The sequence below is a fragment of the Nycticebus coucang genome, chromosome 21 (assembly GCF_027406575.1).
Source record: "Nycticebus coucang isolate mNycCou1 chromosome 21, mNycCou1.pri, whole genome shotgun sequence".
Classification (NCBI taxonomy): Eukaryota; Metazoa; Chordata; class Mammalia; order Primates; family Lorisidae; genus Nycticebus; species Nycticebus coucang.
The window spans coordinates 35043915-35064754 of NC_069800.1; the positions used below are offsets into that span (position 1 = coordinate 35043915).

A 20840-nucleotide genomic window follows, 5' to 3' on the forward strand; every position below is an offset into this window, starting at 1 on the left:
GCCCAGAAGTTTGAAGTTGCTGTGAGCTATGATACCACAGCTCTTTAACAAGGGCAACAAAGTGAGACAATGTCTCAAAAAAATAAATAAATAAAGTTGAAAATATACAAATTTCTGGTATACACAATTCTTTTGCAGCATTAAATAAACAGACTACTTTTTAAAATTAACAATGAAGATTAAGAAAAATAAGAAAATCAAATTCCCTTGTTAAATGAAAAGTTATCCAAAAAGGTTAAATAATTTATGCTATAGACTGTTAATTTCACTTATGGAAAAAGTTATGCTACACTGGGCTGTATCCTAAAAAGAAAAAGAAAAAGAAAAAACAAACTTAAGCCAGCCATACTACTTACTGTCCTTCAATGAGCCACGTGCATTTCGTTTTATATTTATAATTTCCAGGTCCATCTGTTACAAACCCAGAAGATCCAGTTAGTCTGTAATATAAATTGAAAAGAAAACTTTAAGTCTGTCACATTAATTTCATATATCTTAATATATTCATTTCATAATAAAATATTTATAATTCTCAATACAATATAAATCAAGCCCACTATAATCAGTAGAAAATGACGGGATAGTTATTATATAATCACACTGCACAAATTTGGATAAAACAAATACCACACACATTAAAAAAGGATAGAAAAACAACAAAAGAATGAACAACACCATACCTAAATCTTTCTAGCTGAGAAGGGAATGTTATACTTTATAACGAAAATGGCCACCAGAACTATTTATAAATATGAGTTTGCTTTTTAAAAAATAAGATAACACAGTTATAGTTACAAGAAAAGTACAGTTCAGACAATATTTTATGCTTTTTTAAATGCTACTTGATGTTGCTTTTATTTTCCAACTGTTTCTTGCTAATAACAGAAATATGATTAGTTTATCTTGTATCCTACAATCTTGTTACATTTGATTAATAATTCCATCAGGTGCTTTTTACAGATTATTATTTTCTTTCTACAAATCACATCATCTGCAAAGAGTTTTACTTTCTTTTGCAAATCTGGGTGCATCTGCTAGGACTTCTATTCAAAGTTGAATGGAAGTCATGAGTGGGCAACTTTACCTTGTTCCCAAGGTTAAAGGAAAAGAGTTCAAATTTTCACCAGTAAGTATCATGTTAACTGTCGGGTTTGGTAAATGTTTCTTATCAGACTGAAGATGGTTCCTTCTATCCCTAATTTGCTGAATATTTTTATCATAAATGCTTGATACATTTTGTTAGATGTTTTTTCTGCTTCCTTTTTTTCCCTTAGCCTTCCCAGTAGCTGGGACTGCAGACACCAGCCACAATGCCCAGATACTTTTTCTACTTTTAGTAGAGACAGGGTCTCACTCTTGCTCAAGCTAGTCATTTTTTTTTTTTTACTTTAAAAAAAAACTTCATTCAAATTAATATGAGGGTACAAATATTTAGGTTACATTGTTCTCACTTCCAAGGTGAAGTTTCATTAGTAGAAGAGCCCCTCACCCAGGGGGCGTGTTACACACCTTCACAATGTGCACAGTAGGTGAGATCCCACCACATGCCCTCCCTCCTTCTGCCATACGTCCTCTCCTCCCTTCCCGCTTTCCTCTACCCCCGAACCGGACTATAATAGTGTTTTATTGTTCTAGGGAACAAGTAATTATTTATATATTGATTTCATATTAGTATGGAGTACACTGGATATCTATTTTTCCATTCTTGAGATACTTTGCTAAAGAAGAATGTATTTCAACTCTATCCCGCTAAACATAAAAGATGTAAAGTCTCCAGCTTTTTTAATGGCTGAATAATATTCCATGGTATATAGTTTGTTGATCCATTCATGGGTTTGATAGGCACTCAGGTTGCTTTCCATGACTTGGTAATTATGAATTGAGCCACAATAAACATTCTAGTGCAAATGGCTTTGTGGTAAAATGATTTATGTTCTTCTGGGTAGATACCTAGTAATGAGATTGCAGGGTCAAATGGAAGGTCTACACTTAGATCTTTGAGGATTCTCCTCCGTACTTCTCCCTAAAAGGGCTATGTTAGTTTGCAATACCACCAGCAGTGTAGTTGTGTTCCCTCATCTCCACATCCACACCAGCATCTGGTGTTTTGGGACTTTGTGATGTGGGTTAATCTTGCTGGGGTTAGGTGATATCTTAGAGTGGTTTTGATTTGCATTTCTCTACTGAGTAAAGGTGATGAGCATTTTTTCATATGTTTGTTGGCCATTCATCTGTCATCTTCAGACAAGTTTCTGTTCAAATCACTTGCCCACTTACAGAGAGGGTTGTTTTGCACTTTTCTTATTGTTTAATTTGAGTTCTTTGTAGATTCTAGTTATCAGGTCTTTGCCAGATTCATAAGATGTAAAAATCTTCTCCCATTCTGAAGGCTGTTTGCTTTATTTGTGGTACTCCTAGCTGTGCAAAAGCTGTGCAAAAACTTTTTAGCTTGATCAAGTCCCAGTTATTTATTTTTGGTGTTGCTGCAATTGCTGGCGGGAGGGCCTATCTTCCTCATAAATTTTCCCAGACCTATATCTTCAAGTGTTTTCCCCACACTCACTTCTACAATTCTTATTGTTTTGTGTCTGAAATTTAAATCTTTTATCCAACAAGAATCAATTTTTGTCAATGGTGAGAGGTTTCAGTCTGCTGCATATGGATAAATGGTTCTCCCACCACCCTTTGTTAAAAATTCTTTTCCCGTGGCGGGCGCCTGTAGTCCCAGCTACTCGGGAGGCTGAGGCAAGTGAATCGCTTAAGCCCAGGAGTTTGAGGTTGCTGTGAGCTGTGTTAGGCCACGGCACTCTACCGAGGGCCATAAAGTAAGACTCTGTCTCTACAAAAAAAAAAAAAAAAAAAATTCTTTTCCCCATTGCATGTTTTTGTTAGGCTTATCAAAGATTAAATGACAATATGTGGCTGGGTTCATCTTGATTCTCTATCCTATTCCATAGATCAGTGTCTCTATTTTTGTGCCAGTACCATGCTATTTTGATCACTACAGCCTTGTAATATAACCTCAAGTCTGGCAATATGATGCCTCCAGAATTGTTTTTATTTCTAAGAACTGTATTTGCTATTTGGGTTTTTTTCTGGTTCCATATGAATCGAAGTACTATTTTTTTCAAGATCTTTAAAATATGACATTGGTGCTTTGATGGGGATTGCATTAAATCTATAGATTGCTTTGGGTAGTATGGACATTTTATCGATGTTGATTCTTCCCAGCCATGAACTTGGTATGTTCTTCTATTTGTTGACATCTTCTGCTATTTCCTTTCACAAAGTTTCATAATTCTCTTTAGAGAGATATTTCACTTCTTGTGTTAGATATATTGCCGGGTATTTCATCTTCTTTGGTGCTAATGTAGAAGGGATAGAGTCTTTCATTTTGTTCTCAGCTTAATAATTGTTGGTGTATAGGAAGGCTACTACTGATTTGTGGGTATTTATTTTGTAACCCAAGATGCTGCTATGTTCCTTGATCACTTCTAAGAGCTTTGTAGTTGAGTCCCTGGGGTTGTCCAGCTGTAAGATCATGTCAGCTGCGAAGAGGGAGAGTTTGAACTCCTCTGCCCCGGTCTGGATGCCTTTGATCTCCTTCTCTTGCCTGACTGCAATGGACTTAGAAAATTAGCTCAAGCAAACCACCTGCTTTGGCTTCCCAGCGTGCTAGGATTACAGGCATGAGCCACTGCATCTGGCCAAATAAAGGTTTTAAATCATTAATTCAATTTACTTGATACAGGGCTATTCACATATTCTATTTCTTCTATCACTTTTGACAATTTTTGTCTTTCAAAAAATTTTTACAGTTCATCTTAACTGTCAAATTTATTGACAAAGCATTCAAGATGTTCCCTTAGTTTTCTCTGAATAGGTACAGGATCTGCAGCGACAATCCCTCTTTTGCTCCTGATATTACTAATTTGCATCATCTTCTTTTATATTTATTTTCCTTATTGCTAAATCATAGCTGTGTACATTTGTGCAATCAAGGAGTATAATGTGCTGGTTTCATATACAATCTGAAATATCATCACTTTTTTTTTTTTATTAACCTCACTAAAGGGTTATCAGTGTCATTGATCTTTTCATTGTTTCTTCATTATTTTTCCATTTGAATGTTTTCCAGTCCTATCTTCCATATTTCATTCCTCTACTTATTTTAGGTCTAATTTGCTCTTTTCTGATTATTTACAGTGGACAATTAGGTAATGTTTATCCTTTCTACTAAAAACACTTAAATTCCTCTCTAAATAGTGCTTTAATATCATTCTACAAATTTAACAGGCTGTTTGCACTTTTATTCATTTTAAAATGTTTTCTAATTTCCCTTGTTATTTATTCTTTGGCCTCTGGACTATTCAGAGGTATGTTGCTTCTTTTCAAATATTTGGGAGATTTTTCTAGTTATTGTTATGTTATTGATTTCTACAGGTATTGTAATTCCACTGTGGTTACAGCACAAACCCTATATGGTTTCATACTTTTTAAATATTTAGAGACTTGTTTTTTTATGATCCAGCATATGATCTACCTTAATGAATATTCTAAGGGCACGTGAATGTATAATCTGCAGTTGACGTGTGTAATGTACTCTAAATTCCAACTATATCAAGTTGATTGATAGTGCTACCCAAGTCTTCTTCATTCTTCCTATTTTTCTGTATACTTGTTTTATCAACTATTGAAAAGTACTAAAATCTTCAAATATAATTATGGATTTGAATATTCTCACTTCTAACCATTTCTACCTCATGTGTTTTACAACTGTTATAAAATTCCTACAAATGTAGGACTGTTCTGTCTTCTTGATGAATTTACACTTTCATCATTATGAAATGTCTCAATCTCTGTTAGTATTCCTTGCCTTAAAATCTACTTTGATTTTTACAGTCACTCCATTTTTCCAGTTACGAGACTATGTAACTTATTCACATTTAATATGACTAAACTATTGATTTTCTTCCTCCCACATCTCTATTTTGTTACTTATTTTATACTTTGTCTTCTCTTTTTTCTTCTTCCTTGTTTTGTTAGTATGATAATATTCCCATTCAATGTTATTCTTGAAATCCTACTTATCAATGGTTACCTTTCCTTTCTCTGTTTCACTGTTGAAATTTCTGCCTTTATAGAAATTTACAAACAAGATATCCCCCACAGAAATACCCTACCAGCCTTCTCCTTTCCCATTCCCAAACCATAAATGAGACTTCTAGGATACTTGTATCCTCCCTTCCTTTCCCTTCTCTTCTCTACTCTATTCCATGAGACCTTTTGCACTTTTTTCCCTCTAGAACTCCCCAATTCCTATATTTTGCTGTAAAGAAGTAACTCAGTACTTACTCAAAACTTTTCCTTATGACAGTGTCCATTCTAATCTAGCACTTATATATCCCTAACCATCCTCTTCAAGATATACTTTTAAATATAAAAACAAGTATGGGGTTCACCACTCTTGACTTTCCTCTTCACCTTCCCCAATCTTATGGTCTCTGCTCTGCTTCATTTATTTGGTTAGCATTTTCCTCAAGTAGGATACTTGAGTGGTATATGCTGAATTCCTGTATATCCCTAAATATCTTTCCTTTGCCCTAACACAAATACCTCACCCAGATACAGTATTCTTGGATAGAAGTCATTTTTCTCTTGGTAGTCTCTAGATACTAATCCACTGCCCTCTTGCTATAGCTTTCAAATGAGAAATTGATTTTTACCTGAAATTTTTTCTCTCACATGGCTTGTTGATACCCTCCATTTCTTTTTCTCCTTCTGGAAGTCCTATTATTCAAATTTTGGATATCTCAAATTTGTCCTCTAAGTTACTTGCTCTCATGATTTGTGTCTTTTTATACATTTGTTCTTTTGAAAAGTACTTGTACCATCTCTCCTTTAATTCATTTGCTAAGTTGTCTAATTAGGAAATTGTAGACTTAAGAAGCCTCAGAAAGTTGTTTGAAGTACACTTAAACCTGTTTAAATGTTCTAGATGTTTAACTAAAAATCAGAAAGCCAATGAGTCTCTACCTCCATATGTTCCATCAAAGCGGCTGTGGGGTCACCTACAGGATTCTTCTATGCTCTCAGGTCTCCCAGTACAACCCCAGCACCAAACACAGCTAACAAACAGTCAGCAATATGAGATCCGACAGTTAAGTTCACCAACTTGCCACTGTGCACACATGTTGGCAGCAGTATATAAACAATTTGGTAAGTTTTCATAACCTAGGTATATCAGTATGTCTCATCTGTGTTCATGTCAACGTGTGTTGGTTTCTTGCTGAGTGGAGTTCATTATCACTGCTGCATGCTGTCACAAGTATGCTGGAGTCCGAATCAGAGCAACAAACAAACATTAAATTTCTTGTTAAACTTGGCAAGACTGGAAGTGAAATCAGGGACATGCTAGTCCAAGTTTATGCAAATAATGCCAGGAAGAAAATGGCAGTTTACAAATGGATTAAATGTTTTTCTGAGGAGATGAAGAGTTGTCAGGGCAGCCAGTAACAAGCAGAAGTGAAAACATTGCAAAAATGTATCTAATGGTATGTAAAAATCAACAGCTGACTGTGAGGAGCATAGCAGACCAAGTTAACATCAGTAGAGAAACAGGAAAATCTTGGCATGAGAAAGGTATGTGCAAAAACGGTCCCAAAGTAATTCACATAAACAAAAAAGCAAAGGAGAGTCAAAGTTTACCAAGACCTTTTGGAGAAGCAAGACAATGTTTTGGGCCATGTTGTGATTGGTGATGAAACATGGATGTACCAATAGGACCTTAAAACAAAGCATCAAAGTGGACAATGGAACCCAGCCAATTCTCCATGACCAAAAAAGTTCCATCAGACCAAATCAACAGTGAAAACAACACTGCTAACCTTTTTTTGCTATGAGAGGGATTATTCATTATAAATTTGTACCAAATAGAGGAACAGTCAATAAAGTTTACTATTTGGAAGTGCTGAAAAGGCTATGTGAAAAGGTGAGATAAAAAATTGAACTTTTAGGGGCAGAGACAAAATGGCTGACTAAAGCCAGCTTTCCACAGAGGCTCCCATCCAGAAGGAGAGTTAAAGGACAGAAATTTAGCAAGTAGCCTGGTGGATTAGAGCTGCGCAAAGAGAGAAGGTTGAAGAACACACATCAACCCTGCTAAGGTGAACTGCAACCCCAAGGATACAAATAAAAGGTACAAAATCCATCACCAAGCAACGGAGTCCCCTCCCGCATGAGAATGGCTCAGAGTACCCCATAAAAAAAAGAGCAGAGTTCAAAAGTCCTCCCATTATAATCCACGGGAGAGACCCTCTAAAAACTGGACCTACTTCCCCTACTAGGGTGCCATGGCGCTCTCCTGCCAGGCATAAAACTGTGTAAAACTGTATATATTCTCTACCTGCAATTCTGAGCTCCCAGCACTCCCCTCCACACTCACTCTGAGGTCTGGGGGCCTATCCCCCAGGAGTCCAGATCCTTGGGTGATTTCTCCAGGGGTGTGGACAGGGCCTGGGCTGCTGCTGGTAAGTGCTGATTCTGCAGCACGGGAGTGACGAGAGGATGGTCGACTGAGAGGGAACCACACGGGAGCAGTGGTGCCCCAAGGTGCAGAGCAGCAGCCGTTTTTGCCAACAATAGGGCTCACCCCTGGATATTCTGGAGTCACACCCCTTGTCTCTCTTGGCAACCAGAGGAGGCCGGGCATCTTCTCAGGTGGCAACCACTGGCGGAACAGATCTGGGACAGAAACGCAGGGCCTGTGAGTAAAGGGTTTGCCTGAGGCGATACAGGCCTGGGTGGAGCATGGGAACTAGAAAATGCACCACGCAGTGCCGGCTGACTCCCAGGGCACGGCTGACCCAGAGGACCACTTTACTGAGCCTAAGATGCACCTGGCCTCCAGGGGATCATAAGCCTAGACAAAGGAGGGCAAGAGACTAGAACTGACAGCTAACCATGCTACAAACTACAAAGCAGCAGCAAAGACAGGGCCTGGGAAGCACAGGTTCTGTGAACTCAACACACCTTCTCTTCTGCAGGGGAATTTAGCTGGGACAGAAACAAATTCTGCAAAGTTGTTCTCGTCTGTCAGGTTGTCAGGCCTTACCTCCCCCTGACAGATAGAGGCAGAGAGCAGCGGCCTGGCTAAAGAGACACAGATTTCCTTGGTGATTCAGGCAGGTGCAAACCCCTGGAGTATCTACTCATTGGAGGCAACTGGGTCACAGCCCTGCAGGGTTATCAGTAACTGGGTGTAACAGAGGTGCAAGGTGGGGAGGAAGGCATCAACCTTCCCAGACTAATTTATTTCCTGGGTGGGTCCTCCTGACCTCACAGAGAACAGGACCAAATCATATTTGAGTTGTCAACAGATCCCTGCAATCTAGTTGCCAGAGACCTTTTAAACTCTTCCACCTGAGACAGGTGCTGACTGAAACAACTGATTTGGACCTTTTGAACTGAGCCAGTCACCCGAGGACTATCCAAGTGGTGCCATGGGTATGTGGTTGTAGGAAGGTATGATTTTCCTTTTCCAATTGTTGCCTGTGGGGGGCGGGTTGACTTAATTGCTGGTATTTCTCCACAGCTGAGACTTCAACCCAGAGTAACTGTTTCTTTCACTAGGGTCAGACAGAGACCAGCTGAAAACAAGACAGAGCCACGTAGACCCACCTCACCAAACAGGTCCCCAGTTTCTCAGGCCGTAGCACAGTATGGGTCCTCAGCAAAGCTCCAGGGGAAAAGTCAAACGGTGTAAAATAATCATGGGGTGGAAACAGCAGAAAAACTCTGGTAACATGAATAATCAGAGTAGATCAACCCCCCCAAGGAAAGATATGGCAGATGTAACTGAAGATCCCATTCATAAACAGATGGCTGAGATGTCAGAAATCGAATTCAGAATTTGGATTGCAAACAAGATTAACAGACTGGAGGAAAATTTGGAATTAGAAATTCGAGGAGCAATTAAAAAGTTGGAATTAGAAATTTGAGGAGAAATTCAAAAGTTGTCTGAAGAATTCAACGAATTTAAAGACAAAACCACCAAAGATTTTGACACTTTGAAACAAGAATTTGCAGTCCTCAAACATATGAAAAAATACAGTAGAATCCCTCAATAACAGAGTGGAGCAAGCAGAAGAAAGGATTTCTGACATTGAAGACAAAGCTTTTGAACACTCCCAAACTCTCAAAGAGGAAGAAAAATGGAGAGCAAAAACGGATCATTCTCTCAGAGAGCTCTGGCATAATTCGAAGAAGGCGAATATCCGCCTCATTGGAATTCCTGAAAGTGAGTAGCTCCGCAAGGCACAGAGGCTTTTCTCCATGAAATTATGAAAGAGAATATTCCAGACATGCCAAGAGATTCTGAAATTCAGATAGCAGAAAGTTTCAGAACCCTAGCACGACTCTACCTGAATAAGACATCCCCCAGGTACATCATAATTAACTTCACTAAAGTTAATATGAAGGAGAAAATTCTGAAGCAGCCAGATGTAAGAAAACCATTACCTATAAAGGGAAGAATATTAGAATGACTGCAGATCTCTCTGCTGAACTATTTCAAGCCAGAAGAGGGTGGTCATCGACTTTTAATCTTCTAAAACAAAATAACTTTCAACCCCGGATCCTGTATCCAGCTAAAGAAAGTTTCATTTATGATGGAGAAATTAAATACTTTAATGACATTCACATGTTGAAGAAATTTGCCATAACCAAACCAGCTCTTCTCGGTATTCTCAGACCTATCCTCAATAATGACCAGCCAAAACCTCTACCACAAAAGTAAACTCACTCAGAAACCTTTGATCAAACTCCAACTTCCACAGTGGCAAAAGGATTAAAAATGTCTGTCCCCTGGACTTTCGAAAAACTCGATACCCAAAATTTTACCAGACTTATCAATATTCTCTACTAATGTGAATGGCTTAAACTGTCCTCTAAAGAGGCACAGGTTGGCTGACTGGATACAAAAACTCAGGCCAGATATTTGCTGCATACAAGAATCACATCTTACCTTAAAAGGTAAATATAGACTCAGAGTGAAAGGATGGTCATCCATATTTCAGGCAAATGGTAATCAGAAAAAAGCACGTGTTGCAATTCTATTTGCAGATACAATGGGCTTTAAACCAACAAAAGTAAGGAATGATAAGAATGGTCACTTCATATTTGTTAAGGGTAATACTCAATATGATGAGATTTCAATTATTAATATTTATGCACCCAACCAGAATGCGCCTCAATTAATAAGAGAAACTCTAACAGACATGAGCAACTTGATTTCCTCCAGCTCCATAACAGTCAGAGATTTTAATACTCCTTTGGCAGTGTTGGATAGATCCTCCAATAAGAAGCTGAGCAAAGAAATTTTAGATTTAAACCTAATCATCCAACATTTGGACTTAGCAGACATCTACAGAACATTTCATCCCAACAAAACTGAGTATACATACTTCTCATCAGTCCACAGAATATACTGCAAAATCGATCACATCTTAGGTCACAAGTCTAACCTCAGTAAATTTAAAGGAATAGAAATTATTCCATGCATCTTCTAGGACCACCATGGAATAAAAGTTGAACTCAGTAACAACAGGAATCTGCATACTCATACAAAAACATGGAAGTTAAATAACCTTATGGTGAATGATAGCTGGGTCATAGATGAGATTAAGAAGGATATTGCCAAATTTGGGGGAACAAAACGACAATGAAGACACGAATTATCAGAACCTCTGGGATACTGCAAAGGCAGTCCTAAGAGGGAAATTTATAGCACTGCAAGCCTTCAAGAGAATGGAAAGAGAGGAAGTTAACAACTTAATGGGACATCTCAAGCAACTGGAAAAGGAAGAATATTCCAACTCCAAACTCAGTAGAAGAAAAGAAATAACCAAAGTTAGAGCAGAATTAAATGAAATTGAAAACAAAAGAATTATACAACAGATCAATAAATCAAAAGGTTGTTTTTTTGAAAAGGTCAATAAAACAGATAAACCTTTGGCTAACCTAACCAGGAAAAAAAAGAGTAAAATCTCTAATTTCATCAATCAGAAATGACAAAGACGAAATAACAACAGACTCCTCAGATTCAAAAAATCCTTAATGAATATTACAAGAAACTTTATTCTCAGAAATATGAAAATCTGAAGGAAACTGACCAACACTTGGAAGCACATCACCTTCCAAGACTTAGCCAGAATCAAGTGCAAATGTTGAACAGGCCTACATCAAGTTCTGAAATAGCATCAACCATACAAAATCTCCCTAAAAAGAAAAGCCCGGGACCAGATGGCTTCTACCAAACCTTTAAAGAGGAACTAGTACCTATATTACTCAACCTGTTCCAAAATATAGAAAAAGAAGGAAGAATACCCAACATGTTCTATGAAGCAAACGTCACCCTGATCCCCAAACCAGGAAAAGACCCAACAAGAAAAGAAAATTATAGACCAATATCACTAATGAATATAGATGCAAAAATATTCAACAAGATCCTAACAAACAGAATCCAGCAATACATCAAACAAATTGTACATCATGACCAAGTCGGTTTTATCTCAGGGCCTCAAGGCTGGTTCAATATACATAAATGTATAAATATAATTCAGCACATAAACAAATTAAAAAACAAAGACCATATGATTCTTTCAATTGATGCAGAAAAAGCTTTTGATAATATCCAGCATCCCTTCATGATCAGAACACTTAAGAAAATTGGTATAGGGTGGCGCCTGTGGCTCAGTGAGTAGGGCGCCAGCCCCATATACCGAGGTTGGCAGGTTCAAACCCTACCCCCGGCTGAACTGCAACCAAAAAATAGCCGGGCCTTGTGGCGGGCGCCTGTAGTCCCAGCTGCTCGGGAGGCTGAGACAGGAGAATCGCTGAAGCCCAAGAGCTAGAGGTTGCTGTGAGTCCTGTGACATCATGGCACTCTACTGCAGGCAGTAAAGTGAGACTCTGTCTCTACAAAAAAAAAAAAAAGAAAAGAAAAGAAAGAAAATTGATATAGAAGGCACATTTCTTAAACTGATAGAGGCCATCTACAGCAAACCCACAGCCAATATCGTATTGAATAGAGTTAAATTGAAATCATTTCCACTCAGATCAGGAACCAGACAAGGTTGCCCATTGTCTCCACTGCTCTTTAACATTGTAATGGAAGTTTTAGCCATCGCAATTAGGGAAGAAAAGGCGATCAAGGGTATCGATATATGGTCACAAGAGATCAAGCTTTTGCTCTTCGCAGATGATATGATTGTATATCAGGAAAACACCAGGGATTCTACTACAAAACCCGTAGAAGTGATCAAGGAATACAGCAATGTCTCAGTTTACAAAATCAACATTCATAAATTGGTAGCCTTTATATATATACCAACAACAGTCAAGCTGAAAAAACAGTTAAGGACTCTATTCCATTCACAGTAGTGCCAACGAAGATGAAATATTTGGGAGTTTATCTAACAAAGGACGTGAAAGATCTCTATAAAGAGAACTATGAAACTCTAAGAAAGCAAATAGCTGAAAATGTTCACAAATGGAAAAACACACCATGCTCATGGCTGGGAAGAATCAACATTGTTAAAATGTCCATACCACCCAAAGCAATATACAATTTTAATGCAATCCCTATTAAAGCTCCACTGTCATACTTTAAAGATCTTGAAAAAATAATACTTCATTTTATATGGAATCAGCAACAAACCTTGAATAGCCAAGACATTATTCAGAAATAAAAACAAAGCAGGAGGAATCACGCTATCAGACCTCAGACTATACTATAAATTAATAGTGATCAAAACAGCATGGCACTGGCACAAAAACAGAGAGGTAGATGTCTGGAACAGAATAGAGAACCAAGAGATGAACCCAGCTACTTACCGTTATTTGATCTTTGACAAGCCAATTAAAAACATTCAGTGGGGAAAAGATTCCCTATTTAACAAATGGTGCTGGGTGAACTGGCTGGCGACCTGTAGAAGACTGAAACTGGACCCACACCTTTCACCATTAACTAAGATAGACTCTCACTGGATAAAAGATTTAAACTTAAGACATGAAACTATAAAAATACTAGAAGACAGTGCAGGGAAAACTCTTGAAGAAATTGGTCTGGGTGAATATTTTATGAGGAGGACCCCCCAGGCAATTGAAGCAGCTTCAAAAATACACTACTGGGACCTGATCAAACTAAAAAGCTTCTGAACAGCCAAGAACACAGTAAGTAAAGCAAGTAGACAGCCCTCAGAATGGGAAAAGATATTTGCAGGTTATGTCTCCGACAAAGGTTTAATAACCAGAATCTACAAAGAACTCAAACATATTAGCAAGAAAAGAACAAGTGATCCCATCACAGGCTGGGCAAGGGACTTGAAGAGAAACTTCTCTGAAGAAGACAGGCACACGGCCTACAGACATATGAAAAAATGCTCATCATCCTTAATCATCAGAGAAATACAAATCAAAACTACTTTGAGATATCATCTAACTCCAGTAAGATTAGCCCATATCACAAAATCCCAAGACCAGAGATGTTGGTATGGATGTGGAGAAAAGGGAACACTGCTACACTGGTGGTGGGAATGCAAATTAATATATTCCTTTTGGAAAGATGTTTGGAGAACACTTAGAGATCTAAAACTAGATCTGCCATTCAATCCTATAATTCCTTTACTAGGTATATACCCAGAAGACCAAAAATCACATTATAACAAAGATATGTACCAGAATGTTTATTGCAGCCCAATTCATAATTGCTAAGTCATGGAAAAAGGCCAAGTGCCCATCGAGCCACAAATGGATTAATAAATTGTGGTATATGTACACCATGGAATATTATGCAGCCTTAAAGAAAGATGGAGACTTTACCTCTTTCATGTTTACATGGATGGAGCTGGAACATATTCTTCTTAGTAAAGTATCTCAAGAATGGAAGAAAAAGTATCCAATGTACTCATCCCTACTATGAAACTAATTTATGGCTTTCATATGAAAGCTATAACCCAGTTATAACCTAAGAATAGGGGGAAGGGGAAGAGGGAGGGCAGGGAGGGGAAGATGGGCAGAGGGAGGGTGACTGGTGGGATCACACCTATGGTGCATCTTACAAGGGTACATGTGAAACTTACTAAATGTAGAATATAAATATCTTAACACAATAACCAAGAAAATGCCAGGAAGGTTATTTTAATCAGTGTGATGAAAGTATGTCAAATGGTCTATAAAACCAGTGTATGGTACCCCATGATCGCATTAATGTACACAGCTATGATTTAAAAATAAAATAAAATAAATTGAAAAAAAAAAAAGAAAATCTGAACTTTTCACCAACAACTCATGGCTCTCAACATCACGACAATGCAGCAGCTTACAGGCACTATCTGTGAGGGAGTTTTTAACCAGTAAACAAATAACTGTATTGGAACACCCTCCCTATTCACCTGATCTGGCCTCCAATGACCTTTTTCTTTATCCAAAGATTAAGGAAATATTGAAAGGAAGACTCAAGAGATAATATATAATATAGCTCTGATGGCTCTGATGGACATTCAAGAGATAATATATAATGATAGCTCTGATGGCCATTCCAGAGAAAAGAGTTCCAAAACTGGGCGGCACCTATGGCTCAGTGGGTAGGGCGCTGGCACCATATACCGAGGGTGGTGGGTTCAAGCCCAGCCACTGGCCAAACTGCAACAAAAAAATAGCTGGGTGTTGTGGCGGACACCTATAGTCCCAGCTACTCGGAAAGCTGAGGCAAGAGAATCGCCTACCCAGGAGCTGCAGGTTGCTGTGAGCTGTGTGACGCCACAACACTCTACTGAGGGCGATAAAGCAAGACTCTGCCTCTACAAAAAAAAAAAGAAAGAAAAAAAGAGTTCCAAAATTGTTTTGAAATGTGGACTGGGCACTGGCATCAGTGCATAGCTTCCCAAGTGGAGTACTTCAAAGGTGACTGTAGTGATGTTCAGCAATGAGGGATGCAGCACTTTTTCTAGAATGAGTTCACGAAGTTAACTGTCAGACTTTGCATACTGGCTCTGTGAAGGTCAGGAAGACCTACTACATTCCTTAGCTGCAATGTCACATCTTCCAGGATCTGCATCTTCACGGTCCTTGTCCCTTGCTTCACTGGCCCAGCTGCACACCAGGTCTCACAGCAGTTCTCACTGCCTAGAAGGATCATAATAGTATGCACATCCAACAGTTTCGGATAGGGCCCCACAGCCTGATGGCAACGGAAGGTACTTCATGACAGAACAGATCTTTGTCTGTTCTGTTCACTACTTTCAGTGCCTAAAAGTGTGCCTGGCATTCTAATGGCATTAAGTGAATAGTTGCAGAAAGATTTTTTTAAAAATCAGGAGAGAACTATATTTTCTTGCCACTACTAAATGCTTCTGCTCTGGTTATTACAATGGACAAACTGTTTAAACTCATATAGAGTCATACTATCTACCCAGACCAGAATTCTTAAACTCCACCCAATCAAGGTCATCACCAGAACAAGCTTAATTCTGACACCCACCCAATACTTTTACCTTGCACTGAACCAATTTACAGAAAAGCTATTGGATGAGTCTCTTAAAAAACAAAATCCCTTCATTTCATGTTCTACCCAGGCTACTTCCTACTTCTCTTCTCCCTTTTATATCAAAAATCTTGAGGGTTGTCCCCTCTAACTGACTCAACATTCTCACCTAATCTCTTAACCCATTCTAACTAGGCTTTAATGTCTACCCTGTCTGAAATCTTTTTATTTAGATCAAGAATTCTCAGACCCCTTCCTCCCTTCCTTTCCACAGCATTTGAAATAGCAAATAACTCTCTCTTTCTTAAAATACTTTCTACATTTGGTTTCCAAAACCCTCCCCTCTGAATTCATTGGCAGCTTCTTCTCAGTTCACTTTAATAAATCGATCCACTCCTTCCAATCTCTGAGAATGCTCTAGCCTGCTTCTCTACATAATTCACCAGATAATGATCTCACATTGTCTCAAAGCCTTTACTACCAATTATATACCTTTTTAACCAACACCAAAAACAAAAAAACAACAAAAAAAAAAAACCTCCCTTATGATACTAAAGAAGACTGGTAAGTACCCCTGCCCTGTTTCCAATCACAGAGAAAAAACTTTCCATATTTCACCATACATTATAATATTTATTTACCCTAAATTCTTGGTACAAGCCTTGACCAGATTAGCAAAGTCTCTTTCCATTTTTAGTTTGCCAAAGGTTTTTATCATGAATGGGTACTGAATTCTATTTTTAAAAATCATGCATCTACTGAAATGACCACTTGGTCTGTTCTGTTAATGTTGTGGGTGATATTGATTTTCAAATACTAAATCAACCTCAAATTTCTCAAATAAACCCACTTGATCATGATTCTTTTCATTTTTCACTAAAGATACAAACTACAAATACTCTTGTTTAGATTTTTCCATCTGTGTTCGTAAGTTATACCTTATAAACCTGCTATTTCCTTTTCTTTCAGGTTTTGATAACAAAATTACGTTCGCTGTATAAAAACAAGAAAAGAGTTTCACCTCTTTTCTTTTTTAGAGACACAGTCTCACTATGTCGCCCTCGGCAAAATGCCATGGCGTCACAGCTCACAGCAACCTCAAACCCTTGGGCTTAAGCAATCCCCTTGACTCAGCCTCCCAAGTAGCTGGAACTACCAGCACCAGCCACAACACCTGGCTATTTTTTGTTATTCCCATTGTTGTTTAGCAGGCCCAGTCTGAGTTCAAACCCGCCAGCCCCCAGTTTATGTGGCTGCCACCCTAACTACTTAGCTATGGGTGCGGAGCCATCACCTCCTTTCCTATGCTCTAGAAGAGTCAACCTAAGATTGATGCTATAAAAGTCGGGAAGAACTGACTGGTGAAGCTATCCAGGCCTGGAGTTTTATTATTTAGTAAGCTGAGTTTTTTAGGAATTTGCCATTTCATCTAAATTTTTTACATTTATTGGAATATAGTTATAAATAATATACTCCTATAATTTTGTCAGTGTCTGTAAAATCTAGATGTCCTCTTTTTAATCATTATTGACATCAGTAATTGGTTTTCTCTTTCCCTTTATCAATCTCCCCAGCAGTTTATCTTTTCTAATGTTTGCCTTTGTTAATCATCTATGTTGAACGCCTGCTTTACAGTCAATTAATTTCTCTTATCTTTGTTGTGTCCTTTCCTTAACTTTGAGTACATTATGTAGTGCTTTTTCTACTTTGAGTTGAAAACTCAGACCACTGATTTTCAATCTTTCTTCTTTTTTTAATGTACTCACTTAAAGCTGCAACTTTCATTCTCAGCATGGCATTAGCTGTACCTCAAGTTTTGACAGATGATACTTTCACTGTCATTCAGCTCAAAATATTTTCAAACTTCTCAGGTGGTTTCTCTTTGATGAATATTTAGAAGTGCACAGTAACTGCACTGTATAATGTTCCCTATATGTCAATTAGACCAAGTGTTTTCAAATCTTTTTGTTCCATAAACTACTAAAAAGTATGAAAATAACTTTTGCCAACACAAGTGGATGTTAGAAAGCAGAGAAAAGGGCTGGGTGCTGTGTGGCCCAAACCCGTAGTCCTAGCACTCTGGGAGGACAGGTGGGTAGACTGCCTGAGCTCAGAAGTTTGAGCCCAGCCTGAGGAAAAACGAGACTCTGTCTCTAAAAATGGCCAGGTGCTGTGGTGGGCACCTGTAGTCCCAGCTACTTGGGAGGCTGAGGCAAAAAGATCACTTAAGGCCAAGAGTTTGAGGTTGCTGTGAGCTGTAGTTTGTCAACAGTGCCTGTTATGCCACAGCACTCTACCAAGGGCGACAAAATGAGACTCTATCTCCAAAAAAAAAAAAAGGGAGGAAATTGTGACAAGCAGCAGAATATGTACACGTTCCTGAAGTATCGCCCCAGGGATTGCCTATTGATTTCCAAGGGATGGGGGAAAAACAGTGATTTATAGTGGAAAAACAGGAAAAGACCTTACACAGGAGAACAAGAATCAACATTAAAATTATGAGACAGAGAGGCATCATGTTGATACTCAGAGAAAAACCTTTCATCTATGCGGTAATCTGGTCAAAGAGATAAAACTTGAATCTAATGGTAAGAAAACAAACAAAATAAGGAGCTGGATTAAAAGAGGGGGTAGATAATGAGAAAAGAAAATCAGTATCGGCGGCGCCAGTGGCTCAGTCGGTAAGGCGCCGGCCCCACATACTGAGGGTGGCGGGTTCAAACCCGGCCCCGGCCAAACTGCAACCAAAAATAGCCGGGCGTTGTGGCGGGCGCCTGTAGTCCCAGCTACTCGGGAGGCTGAGGCAAGAGAATCGCTTAAGTCCAGGAGTTGGAGGTTGCTGTGAGCTGTGTGAGGCCACGGCACTCTACCAAGGGCCATAAAGTGACACTCTGTCTCTATACAAAAAAAAAAAAAAAAAAAGAAAGTCAGTATCATTAAAAAAAAAAGGGGGGGAGGATGGGCAGAGGGAGGGTAATTGGTGGGATTACACCTACGGTGCATTTTACAAGGGTACATATGAAACTTAGTAAATGTAGAATATAAATGTCTTAATACAATAACTAAGAAAATGCCAGGAAGGCTATGTTAACCAATGTGATGAAAATATGTCAAATTGTCTATAAAACCAGTGTATGGTGCCCCATGATCACATTAATGTACACAGCTATGATTTAATTTAAAAAAAAAAAAAAAAGGCTCGGAACCTGTGGCTCAAGCAGCTAAGGCACCAGCCACATACACCTGAGTTGGCAGGTTCGAATCCACCCTATCCACCCTAAGCCCAGCCAAACAATGACAGCTTCAACCAAAAATAGCCGGGCGTTGTGGCGGGCACCTGTAGTCCCAGCTACTTGGGAGGCAGAGGCAAGAGAATCACTTAAGCCCAGGAGTTGGAGGTTGCTGTGAGCTGTGATGCAAAGGCACTCTACCCAGGGTGACAGCTTGAGGCTCTGTCTCAAAAAAAAAAAAAAAAAAAACAGTAAAAATGTTCTAAATCGGGGGTTGACAAACTAGTCATCAGACCAAATCAGGCCAATGCTTGCTTATGCAGATAAAATTTTATTGAAACATAGCTATGCCCTTTCACATACTTATTGTCAATGGTTGCTTCTTCCCCCCCCCAATGGTTGCTTCTTACAACAGCAGAGGTGAATAGTTAGTTGCAACAGAGACAGAGCCAAAAATATTTACTATCTAGCCCTGTATGAAAAAGGCTTGTTGACTTCTGTTCTAGATTAAAGCAGGTTATAGACGCTTGGCGCCCGTAGCTCAGTGATTGGGGTGCCAGCCACATACACCAAAGCTGGCAGATTCGAGCCCAGCCCAGGCCTACTAACCAACAATGACAACTGCAACCCAAAAAATGGGCGTTGTGGCGGGTGCCTGTAGTCCCAGCTACTTGGGAGGCTGAGGCAAAAGAATCCTGTATAAATAAATAAATAAATAAATAAAGCAGGTTCAAGAGACTTGAAAACTAGATGCAATACCTAACTCTAGCCTGTATCCCATACTAGAGGGGAAAAACTATATAAGGAACATTTTGGATTATCTAACAAAATGGAGTGCAAATAATTGGTTAGATAAAAGTATTTTATTTGAGTTGAAGTGTAGAAATTTTACTTCTATTTAGATGATGCTTTGCCTTCATTTAAATATTATCATCTTTAGTATCAAGTGGTTTCACATTTTTGTGGTTTTTAAATACTATTTTATTTATACTCATTTATGAAAAAAGTAGCTATATGATCATGTGTACGTACATATCAACATTGGAAACAGAATTCCATAACAAGCCATATTTAAATTTTATAAATACAGAAATAGGCTGGGCAAGCTGGCTCACGCCTATAATCCTAGCACTCTGGGAAGCCAAGGCAGGAGAATTACTTGAGCTCACGAATTCAAGACCAGCCTGAGCAAAAGCAAGACCCAGTCTCTTAAAAACAAACAAACAAACAAAAAACTAGCTGGGTATTGTAGCAGGCACCTGTAGTTCCAGCTACTCAGGAGGCTGAGGCAAGAGCCCAGGAGTTTGAGGTTGCTGTGAGCAAACTACCAAGGGTGGGTATCATGGCACTCTACCAAGGGTGACAGAGTTAGACTCTGTCAAACAAAAACAAACAAAAAGAACAAACATTAAATAAAACACTGATTACTGAAAGCAGAGAAAAATAATTTTCATTTTCATAAAAGAGCAGCACCCTCTGAGAATAATCAATCAGTAATATTCATCTATACAGCATAATAACATGTACAAAGGAAAATTAGTGATTGTACTGATTTTATTACTTTTACTAAGCGAATTTATCTTCTCACATTGAATGCTAAGAAATAAAACATAATCGGGTGGCGCCTGTGGCTCAGTCAGTAAGGCGCCGGCCCCATATACCGAGGGTGGTGGGTTCAAACCCGGCCCCGGCCCGGCTGAACTGCAACCAAAAAATAGCCGGGCGTTGTGGCAGGCGCCTGTAGTCCCAGCTGCTCGGGAGGCTGAGGCAAGAGAATCGCTTAAGCCCAGGAGTTGGAGGTTGCTGTGAGCTGTGTGATGCCATGGCACTCTACCGAGGGCCATAAAAGTGAGACTCTGTCTCTACAAAAAAAGAAATAAAACATAATCTGAAGAAAAATATGTCCTCATCATTATTCACAATAAAAACAGTCTGCTTCACTCTGCAGTCCTGGGCATTACTGTACAAAAGGGAACACTTAATGGTTCAAGTGGATCGATGTACTTTTTTGATTCTGATTCACTAAATAGAATCTCATCCATATCTGGTGACTGGGTCTAAATCCA

General features: G+C 38.8%; 1 protein-coding gene across 3 annotated transcripts in view; it reads right to left on the reverse strand.

Annotated features, from left to right (window-relative positions):
- The window catches only part of ATRN (attractin), a 184325-nt gene that overhangs the window by 118866 nt on the left and 44619 nt on the right, over positions 1-20840 (reverse strand). For all 3 annotated transcript variants that reach the window (XM_053573893.1, XM_053573894.1, XM_053573895.1), the window contains exon 2: positions 357-440. In XM_053573893.1, the coding sequence (XP_053429868.1) occupies positions 357-440 (84 nt within the window). The remainder of the gene's footprint in view (positions 1-356; positions 441-20840) is intronic.